The 10,886-nt window shown below is 54.6% G+C and overlaps 1 protein-coding gene across 1 annotated transcript; it reads right to left on the bottom strand.

Moving 5' to 3' along the window:
- Positions 1-4,718: 4,718 nt before the first annotated feature.
- LOC130491683 (translation initiation factor IF-2-like) lies at positions 4,719-6,597 on the bottom strand. Its single transcript, XM_056865469.1, has 3 exons — positions 6,437-6,597; positions 5,471-6,351; positions 4,719-4,876 (listed from the first exon to the last, which is right to left on the bottom strand). Exons 1-3 carry the CDS (start codon positions 6,595-6,597, stop codon positions 4,719-4,721), a joined length of 1,200 nt encoding a protein of 399 aa, XP_056721447.1.
- Between the last annotated feature and the right edge of the window lie 4,289 nt (positions 6,598-10,886).

Below are 10,886 nucleotides of genomic sequence, written 5' to 3'. Positions count from 1 at the left end.
AATAAACAAGACTTATGATTGAAAACTTGGAAACCAGAGCACAATTGTTAGCTAAAGAACAAGAGTAGATGTTTGAAACTCTTTTAGAAAGCCATTTTGATGTATTATTTGGTCCTTTGGGTTAGAAAAAGTGGCTAGGGAAACATTGTATCTACATTATTGTTTTAAAATTGCAAGTTAATATAATAGAATGATCAAGATTCAAAATAATTTTGATTTTGATCATGAGGGGGGACTGTGGGATGTGTAAGATTTTAATTAATTTAATTCTAGCATATTAGAAAAATGTTATTTTTCTATTATATTTGTAAGCTGTGGTTATTTATATAAGTCAGTAGAAAATAGTCCTGTCTAACTTAAACTGAACAAAGCAGGTAATCTTTCGTATCTGGTACAGGATATCACCAAATAACAGATGAGATCATATCCATGTGACCACAAAATGAGATCAGAGTTAGGGTGGATTTGAGAGGAGGAGATATTCAAATCCTCTTAGAACAAAGAACTCTGGAAAAGTATAAATATGAGAACTAGGCGGAGTCTGTTAGGAGACTTTCACTTTTGAACCCGAAAAGGGCTGAAATGTCTTCCTCTTTTGCCTGGCAAAATAAAAAAAGCTTTTTTCTCCCTTTGCTTCTTAAACCTGGCGTCGTCTCTACTTTGTGATAATAAATCTGGTCACAGAGGGGAGTGTATATTTACATCCAACACTGCTTTGGCACTTTCTGCTTTAATCCTCAGCAGTATCCATTCCAAGTCTTCACTATTTTCTGCCGGTAATGTGGTGCCAGGAGCCCAGTGGCGCAGAGTGGTAAGCTGCAGTACTGCAGTCCAAGCTCTGCTCACGATCTGAGTTCGATCCCTACGGAAGTTGGTTTCAGGTAGCCGGCTCAAGGTTGACTCAGCCTTCCATCCTTCCGAGGCTGGTAAAATGAGTACCCAGCTTGTTGGGGGTAAATAGAAGATGACTGGGGAAGTCACTGGCAAACCACCCCGTAAACATAGTCTGCCTAGAAAACGTTGGGATGTGACATCACCCCATGGGTCAGGAATGACTCAGTGCTTGCACAGGGAACCTTTACCTTTAATGTGGTGCCATCAGCATATCTCAAACTGTTAATGCTCCTTCCATCAATTTTCACTCCCCTTTCATCTATATCTAATCCAGGTTTCCCTATATGTTCTGCATATGGATTAAAGAGATAGGGAGATAAAGTACATCCTTGTCTGACACCTTTGACAATTGGAAACCATTTCCCAATGGTTCCTAACAAAGTGGAGCAAGTCCTGCTTCTCTCTTGGGGCCTCTCTCTGTGTCCTCAGGGCCTGCTGGATCATCAACACTGACATTCATGGCTTTTGTGAACTGCTGAAATTAAAAGTATTTAAAATGTATGGCCATATCTTCTTCTAGCTACAGAATGATCCTAAGGCTACCATAATGCATATCAAGATGTGTTTTTTTTCATCCATTAAGAGATATGTCTCCTTTTTTTCTCTTCCATTTCCAAATGAAGACACAGTCATTCTCAGCCCTTGTCCCTCTAATTCACCTGCCTTCTGCCCTTCCAGCTTTGGCTAACAAGGCCTGGGCATTTTATTCTGCATGTGGCAAGATGAGGGGTACTGGTTCCAAAGACCCGTGGCCCCTTTTTGCCGTGGGCACAGAGACCTCTAAGGGCAAGGCCTTAATCTATAAGCTCTCTGAGGCTTCTGCATCACATCTGGAACGGTCACGCATTCCAGGCACGGCCCACTCTCTCCCTTCTGACAAGAGCCAGAATTCCTGCCCATGCCTTCCTCTTACAGGCCCCCTTTCAGAAGTTCTTTGCTGAGCAGCCCCTTTTTCCATGGGGCTCTGAACTTTACAGTCAGTCCTGCCAGCTACCTTTGACCCTACATTTAATCCTCCTGGGAATGAAGGCGCTGAGGTGAATGGTGGAGCAGTTTAGCAGAAAATGATTGACCAGGCCCCTGGACCCCTGTGTTTTATCACAATAAAAAACTCCGGGGCAGGACAAAGAGCCACAGATTCCTGTTCCCAGACAGACAGACAGCTATCACCTGGAGCCAAAGCCCCTCGGTCTTCCACACCAGCATATTCCACCAGTCTTGGTCATCTAACTTCACTGTGATCAATGATTTCCAAATGGAAAGTTACAAAACCAGGTGACGATGTTGTGACACAAGCTGGACTTATAGTGGCACCACCTCTAAGGTGACGGTGCCATGACATAATGTGGGATGCTAAAGAAAGTTGTACGGGCCTAGGAGCTTTTGATCTTTATTTGATATGCTGTGCTTTAAAAACTGGAGAACCCCCAAGCATGCCTTCAAAACACAGAGCACAGACAGAGAGGCAGAGAGATTTGTAGTGGAGAGCTCCGGGCAGAATCGGAGGCTGTCCTGGCTATAATCTGGAGACCCAGCTTCGATTCCCCACTCCTCCACATGAAGCCTGCTGGGTGACCTTGGGCTAGTCACAGTTCTCTCCGAACTCTCTCAGCCCACACAGAGGCAAGCAATGGCAAACCACCTCTGAACATCTCTTGCCTTGAAAACCCTATGGGGCCGCCATAAGTCAGTTGTTACTTGATCACACACACACACCTGGCCATCTGTCCCATGGTGCAAACTCATATGCTGCTGCCACCTCTCCCTATGGCAGCTCCAGCCACAACGGACCAGCCAGCCTTTCAGATCCTGCAGGACTTTCCTCGCCCCTGCCCCCTCTTCATGCTGCCACAGATGACCACAGAACCCAGAGATGGCTGGAACCACTTTGGTGGCTCGGACAGAGGACCAAGATGGTACGTCTTCCCATAGTGATGACAATATCACAGCAAGCTTTAAGGAATGGCAATTTTCTGCCCCCCCCCCCAAATCTCACTAACAGTAGGGCTGGCCTCAATGGCTGCTTTTTTGGGATTTGTGTTTGTGTTGGCTGCAGCTGATGAGGGGCTCCTAGGAGCAGTTTGAATGATTTGCCTCAACTCTACAGGGCAAGGAACTGTAGCAGAGGGTCCCTAATTCCAGTCTTTGGAGCGGCAGGCAAATACCAGGGAAATCTTAAACTCTTCTCTGCCAGGAGAGGGCAGCAAAAGAGATCCCTTCAGCGGCAGTTTTCTTGTATCCCATACATGGCTCCAACCAGGGGCCTTATCAGCATCTAGAGAAGTGGAAAGTGTTTCTGAGCATGAAGAGGACAGCTGGGTGTTGGCTTAATGGGGGGAGGGAGCAGTGCTGCTCCCAAGGAGAGGCTGGTGGGGCTGCCCTAGAGCTCTGTGGATGGACATCCCTCAGGGCAGGACTCTTGGCCCTCCCAAGACTCTCCACGCAAGAATTGCCATCCCACCTGAATCCATTTGCTTGCTACAGCAGGAGGACGTCACACTCGTTCTACCAGGGACTGCGGAGTTAATCATTAATGGTGCGTGTCTGCCTGCAGCTTGCTTGGTGTTTTACAGAGTAAGGGAGGGAGACCCCTCCTTTGACCCCCTCCTACAGCCAGAAGGAGCAGGCAAGCAGAACGAAGATAACTAGACAAACAGGCAAGACACTCTGCCCAGGAATTCTCCTTGTCCTCTGCTTGGCCTCTCGCTTCATACTCTGCTCGTTGCCACACAAAATGGGATGGAGTGGGAAGATGCCACCAGGAACAGGCCTGGCTGGTGCTTCGCTGACCCATATGCACTGGCAGGGGTGGGGGGCATTCTCTGCTTAGAGGCCGGGCCTTGGATCTGAGGAGCCCCACCCCTGCACGGGCACCTCCTGGTGGAGCCTTGAGTGCATCTTGCAACCCCTCCACCTCAGGTGGTTGTTTGTGGTTTTTTGCTGGGATCGGGTGGGGTGCAAATAAAAGCCCACTGGAAAACTCATTGGGCATCTCACCCCATCTCAGCTCTCCTTGAGGGCTTAACCTCCTTCCTTGAAAGGCCGGCCATCCCTTTCCTGCTCTGTCATCTGTCTTTGCCTTGTAAGGTCCTGCTTGTGCAACAGCAGTGTGTGTGTGCATCTGTGTGACCCATGGAGGGTTCTGCCTTTCTGGAACTCTGCCCCATAATCCAGTATATGTGGGGGTGCGGTTTCTCTTAGAAAGCTTCTTTCTTGTTGATTCACATTTTCCAAGGAAGGCCGGACATGCAAAATAAGTTCCAGAGTGGGGGGAGGGAGGGGTGCATGCACACTCATTCATGCTTCTTAAAATGAAGTCGGCTTTAGTGATACAAACTGAAGTTATTGTACTGAAACAGTTTGGATTTTCTCCCTTTTTTGGAGATGTTGCAGGATGGATATGGCAGTTGCAATTTACATTTCATAAATAATAATTCATTATTTAGGCTGTAATAAGAGGGTTTAGATCTCCTTTATTGTTATGGATCAACGTTGTGTTTTTCTTCTTAAATTTTGGACTGGATTTGTGCTAAAGCACTGCGTTCTTTCCTCAGTTGTTTTGTGCTTCGTACATGACTGGGAATTGTGTTTGGACGTGTTCAGTGGCTGCTGTTTGTGTAGCTGGTGTGCGCATCTGTGTGTACTAGATATCGTGGCCTGCGCCCAACCGGGCCTCTCCCACCCAGAGGATTTTTCTGGGTCACAGAGAAGCAGCGGCAGGAGCCTGTTTGCGGCCTGGGGAGGGCAGGGGCTCCTCTTGCCGGTGTTCCCTGGTCCAGGATCCTCTCTTCCAAAAGCGGCCGCCTCCTGAAGCCCAGGGCTTGTCAGTGCTGCTGTTTGGAGCTTTGCCTGAGGTTGGGTGGCAGCCAGGAGACGGAGTCCGAGGCTGTGGTGCCTGACGGGGGCTTGCTCAGAAAGACCACGGGGTCTGTGTGGTTGGCTGACTGGCCACAGGGCTTGTAGGGACAAGGGATGAGGTGGGCTACAAGAGGGGTGGGGGAGCATGCACTCTGCCGAGGCCTGGAGCCACAGCTCCCTTCCAGGTGCGCAGAGCCCCACTTCATCCCACGCAGTCCTCTCAGCAGATTGCCAGGCAGAATCCTTCCCAGGGAGATTTGTCTGCCCCCCTCCACCAGCGAAGACTTGTTGTTTTCTTTTGCCTGGTATTCCCTCAGGGACCCCTCCTTCCTGCCTTGTGTTTTAATTTGCTGCCTTTTGTTGTTTTTTTGGCTGGTTTTTTTTTTGCTTGGCTTTAGGGTGTATTTTTTATGATGCTGTTTTAATTGTTAGCTGCCTAGTGACTCCGAGGGGGCAGAAAGGAGGGATACAAATGCTGTAAATAAATAAAACAGATGGCAGAGCTGAGACCTTGGAGAGTTGCTGCTAGCGGAGACATTGGCCAACTCTGGAGAAGGCCATTGGACTGACCGTCCCAAATGTGGGGGCTGCCAAAGATAAGACGGGGGTGGGTGGGGGCTTTTGCCGTTCTGCCTGCCCCTGGGGAGACAGGCTTTTAAGGACACGCTAGAGGAGGCTTTCCCCGGAGAAGGCCGCGCTCAAGAGGAGGACTACGGACCCCTGCGAGAGCCTTGCGTGCCGGACGCAGCCCGGGCGCTGGAAGAATCCGCCTCGCTCCGGCCGCCCCTGCAAGCCGTCTGCCCCCCCCCCCCCCGGGGCCGGCGTCGGGTTTCCACACTGCCGCTGGGGAGCCCTCGCCTTTCGCCCACTCTCGCGCCGGCCTGGCTGGCCGCGCTCCGGCTCCCCCCTCCTTCCCGGCCGTGGCGGGCGGGGGTACGCGAGGTCTGGGGCGGCGGGGCGCTCCGCCCCCTCCCCGCTCCACTCTCCCCGGCGCGTCCCATCCCGGACTCCAGGCCAGGTTTGCAGAGGCGCCAGGAGGCGAGTGGCGGAGCGGAGATTTCGGGCGGCGCTGGCGGGGAGGGAGACGCGAGGAAAAGTTTGCTGGGGCCGGAGCGGGCTGCCCTTTGCGCTCGGCCAGCGTGAGGTCCCGGCGGCGCGGCCCGCACCTCATGAGCGGCAGCATCCCGCAGCAAGCCGAGGGGGCGTCCGGCTAGCGCGCAGGAGTGGCCCGCTCGCCCGCCCGACGCCGCAGGCAGGACTTGAACCCGCGCCCCCCGGGGGGATCCGCCCCTGCAGATGGGAGACGCCGAGGCTCGGAGGGCCCCCGGCGGCAGCGGGACGGGGCGCTGCCGCCGCCGTTGCCTGGCGCTGGTCATCGCCGCCGCCGCCGCCGCGCTTTTTGGCGTAAGTGGGGCCGCGGCGCGCGGCCGGCGACGGGAGCGGAGGGGGCAGGGCTGCTGGCGCGCCCCCGGGGGCCAGCTCGGGGCGTCGGGCTCTTCGCAGGGGGACCGTGGGGACGGCCTCTTCCTCCTCCTCCCCACGGCCAGCGCCCGGGCGGCTCGGCGGGGCTGGGGCGCAGGGCTGTTCGGCTCAGGGCGTCTAATTTTAAACGTGGGACTTAGAGGCTATTCATGGCGCGGCTGGCGTCGGCGGGCTGCCTGCCCGAGGTCTGCCAGCTGGGCACGGCTTAGCCACGTCCAGGGTGGAGCTGGAACCGTCGCCTGGGCTGCAGAGTGGGCCGGTCCAGGGTGGGTCTCCCCCGGCCAGGCTTGGAGCAGGAGTGTGGCGCGGCGATCCCCGGGCGCCCCGTCTGCGCTCTGGCGTTGTCCGAGCCTCTCTCCCCATCGTGGCCGGCTAAATTTAAAAGCGGACGGCAACCCACCTGCACCAGGACCGGGAGGGCCTCGTAAAAAATAGCTGCCCTGGAAGGAAAGAAAGAGCCTGGCGCCGTGGCTGGCACCCGAGTGCCAGGAGGAGAGTTCGGGGCGAAGCTGGCCTCTGGGAGCTGCGCCCTGCCCTGGCAGAGCTGCGCCTGGCCGGGGGGGGGCTGGCCGCGGGCCAGTCGGGAGGATTGCCTGCAGGCGCGGTGTCATTCGCTAGCAGCCCGGGGAAACTCCTCTGGGTGAACTGGACGTGCTGGTGCGAGGAAGCCCGTGTAGCGGGGCGGGGGGGGGGATGCCTGCGCTTCCAGGTGGAACCTGGAGGCTGCTGGCGAGACCAAGAAAGAAGGGGGAGAGAAAGAAGTCTGATTGTGTTCTATTGCTGGGGGTGTTTGAGGTGGCCCTCACCTGGGAGAGTCTCAGGGGGCTGGTTTGGGCTACATTCGGCAGACCCTTATTTTAATCTGGTGTTGGTGACTTTGGTGGTTTTGCTTCTTCTGCTGGGAACACCTGGCTTTCCTGGCTGGGGATGGCTGTAGGTATCCCATGGGGGCTCTGGCGGCAACTTGGCAATGCAGATGTCAAATAAAAAGAGACAGGCTGCCTTGGGGGCTCTTGCAGGGGCCCTGGAAGACTTCGGCACCAGAGTGCTGCATAAACCTCTGTTCTCTGAGGCAGGCTAGTACAGCCAGCATCCCTCAGCCCTTCCCTCTGTGTGGTGTCAGGATTCTGCTGAATCTGGCCTGTGGCCTCCTGGCTCCCCAAACATGTGACCCCACCTCCCTCAGTCCTGACTTACGCCCACCCCTTACTGTAAGGGCATCAACCAGTGAGCCGGCGCTCCCTCTGCCTGGCTTTCCACCCACACGGTTAGCTCTCCACACTGTGCGCCTGTAACAATGGGCAGCTTTGTGCCTGAATTTCCAAGGGTTCTGGGGGAAAGAAGAAGGAAAAAAGGCCTAGCAGTCGCTCCAGAGCCAGGCCCTTTCCTCGAGGGCGCATTCCTGGAGGCCTCCTGCAGCACAGCCACACCCTTGGCAGGCTGGCAACAGGAGCTGTGCTCAGTGCCCCTGCCTGTCCAAGGAAGCCTAGTTGGGGGGATATGTGTACGTTCTTGGAAGGTAGCGAAGCTGAGAACATGGCAGAGGAGCTTCAGGTTGGCACTGGCTTGCTGGGCGCAGACTGCAGTGTGACCTTCCCCCCTTAGGCCTGTTTGTGGGAAACCCCTTCACTTTTGTGTCTGTGGCCGGGGTTTCACTTGCCCCCTCCTCAGTTCGCAGAGGGGTCTGAGATGTGAGCCTCCTATAGAGACACAACAGGACTGCAGTGGTCCTCAGGGCTGACTGGACACCCCCCCACACACACACACACGCACACTTTCCAGGGAGTTCTTTGGCTGCGCCTGGTGAGGACTGTCTGGCCCCGCCTGGCATGTCTGTGCTGGCAGTGAGGCCTCTGGGATCTGGAGCACGCTCCTTGCCCCTTGGCAAAGCCTAAGCGTCTCTGTCTGTCCTAGGATTTGCAGAGAAGGGATTGCAGTTGTGGTCATCTTTGTTCTATATGGCCAGAGGATAGGCATGCATTGCCAGAGTTGGGAAAGACAAAGATGCCCTCCCCGAAACTGCCTTTCCTGAAAGGAGCTTTCTTTTGGATGCCATAACTGGGCAGCATTTCCACTCTGGAAGTAGTGACGAGAGAGCCCTGTGACAGAGCCCTGCATTTGTACAATTGTATGGAAGCTGTAGAATCATGTGGCCTTGGGCTGGGTTAATTTCAAGTTATGTGGGGTGGGGTTGCAAGGGGGTCACTGCAGAGGACAAGTGGGGTTGTCATAGTCTGTCCTGGTCTCAGCCATCCCCTGATGCCGGTGTCTAGAGCCTGACCTCACAGTCAGAGCTGATCTTTGTCCTCCGTAGAATACGAAGGGAAAGAGGTGCTGCTGCCTGCTGCACACACACCCTGACCCCCAGGTGGGCTCTCTGTGGCCCACCCCATCCCTGCCAGGATGGTGGCACCAACTCTTTCACCCTCACTTTGTGTGGGGCCTGAGCAGCATATGCTGGATGGGGGTCTCTGCCAGGCCTGGAGGGAAAAGATTTACACTGAACAGTGAAGGAAGGGGTGGGCCGCAGGGTTTGCAGCCTCGGCCAGGGAGAGGCTTACATTCTAGTCAGCAGCTGAAGGGGATGGATGCATCTTCCTGATAGTTGCTTCCTAATAGTGCGTACCCTTGCCCCAGCTTGTTCTCTGCATGGAGCCTGGCTGGCCTGCAAGCCACCCTCCTGCGGATTCTGGGGGAGGTTTTGGAATCCCCTTTCCAGGGTGGGAAAAGGAAATGTGAGGTGTGGCAGAAATGTAAACATGGTGCTAAAAATAGCCCCTGCAAGGCCAGGCCCTCCTCCGGGGCAGGGCTTGTCTTGGGATGTCACTCTAGGCAACCTCACACACCCCCTTGCAATACTGGCCCCCTTGCAATACTGGGGACCCAGAACGTGTGGGGGGATGAGGATGTTGCATTTGCTGGCTGGAGTGGCACGACTCCAAAGCATGGGCAGAGTGCCTTTCCTCTGAGAGACTATCGCTAAATCTAACCTTTGGGGTCAGGGCACACAGCTTTTACAAAGTCCCCTGGGGAGGGGGAGGAGTTGGGTTGACTGCCTCCTGGGGTTGGCGAGCAAAGGCAGAGAAGGTAGGCATTGCCCCTTCCCTGTGTGCCCTCCTCCCTACTTCTAAGGAAGACAAATCCAGCGCAGGAGGTACTGGGAAGGCGTTTTCCAAATGAGGCTGATTTTCTGTTCACTCAGCTTGTAAGTGTGAAAGACTGAGACGGGCAGGAGTGGCAAAGTCAGCAGGAATATGGTGGGAAACCTGGCCTGGCATCCCTGCCAGTCTGGCAGCTGGTTTGCTGTGCCGGAGTGAGCCCAGTGGTCCCACGACTCTGGAAGACTGTGGCGTGCTGCCTAGGCCTTGTTTCTGTGTCAGGAAGTGAAGGTGCCCTGAGCCACGAAGGCAAGACATGGAAACAAACCGACTGGTACGAAGAAGCACCTTTCGGTCTCCCTTGCTGGCGCTTGCCCTGGGGATGGGAGCCCTGTGGCAGAACTGGTCACTCTGGGTCGACTGCTGCAACGCAAGATGGGGCAAAATGGGCTTTGGTTCACCTGGAAGTCAGGTCCCAGTCTGTGTTGTTCACTAGTGAGGGAAGGTCCTCTGCCCATGCTCAGAAGCTCCCACATACTTAAAATTACTTCATGTCTTCTAGAAGCTGGTGCTGGGGTTCAAAGTGTGTTTGGGGGCTGACCCTCCCTCCCTCCCTCCCTCCCTCCCTCCCTCAAACTAATCCTTCTTGTGGGCCTTCCATGGTTGCCAGCTGTTGTCACACCGGCTGCTTGGTGCCGTTGAGGCTTTGAACCCTCCCTTGGTCCAGGCTGCTTGGCAGCCCCTCCTCCACCTGCCCTGTTCCATGCCTGCCTGTCCCTCCAGCTGATCTCATCTCCTCATTCAGGGTTGCTGACAGACCCACTAGCTCAGCAGTGGGCAGAAGGCAAATCATGACCGGCCACCGGTCAAGGTCTGGAGGACCACCCAGCTCCTTCTGGATACCTTGTAAAGGACGTAGGATTTGTTGGATCGTGGCCTGATCTGGAAAGAATGAAGACTCAGGAACCCTGAGCCCAGTTTACTTATGCCTTACGGATCCTGAGACTACCTTCAGTGGTCCACAAAGAGACCAGTTTTTAAAAAGTGAGGAAGGAATAGTCCATGCAAGGCTGCCCAGCCGTGCATTAGAGAATGCATCTGGGGATGCTGCCTTTTGGCATCCGCTTCAGAGCTTTCGGGGCACAGCTTCCTCGTGCATGGGGCCAGCTTTCTCTTTGGGGCTCTTTTTCACATATATATTTTTTTGGGGGGGAGGGATGTGCTTAACTTCAACAGGGAGAGCCACCCTTCCCTTCCCCCATGGAGAAGAGCTACATTTGAGGTTCTGTGCAGAGATCCACGTGGAAATTCAGAGTGTGCTCCATGCTTGGAATGAGTTTCTTTAGGGTGTGGCTGATGAAGGGAATGTGGAGGTGCTTCCCGTCTCAGTGATACACTCTTGTGTGGTTTTTCTGCACGTTCCTCAGGGCACCGGCGGCAGCAGAGGTCTCTGTGTGTGTGAAGAGTGATGAGTGACTTCTGGCCTTTATCCCACTCACCATTCTGGGCATGCAACAGTGGCCACATTTTGCAACACGAAGGGTTAAAACCCCA

This window comes from Euleptes europaea, chromosome 19 (assembly GCF_029931775.1).
Source record: "Euleptes europaea isolate rEulEur1 chromosome 19, rEulEur1.hap1, whole genome shotgun sequence".
NCBI lineage: Eukaryota > Metazoa > Chordata > Lepidosauria > Squamata > Sphaerodactylidae > Euleptes > Euleptes europaea.
The sequence above is the reverse complement of the archived record's forward strand: the minus strand, read 5'-3'. Positions and strand labels throughout refer to the sequence as shown.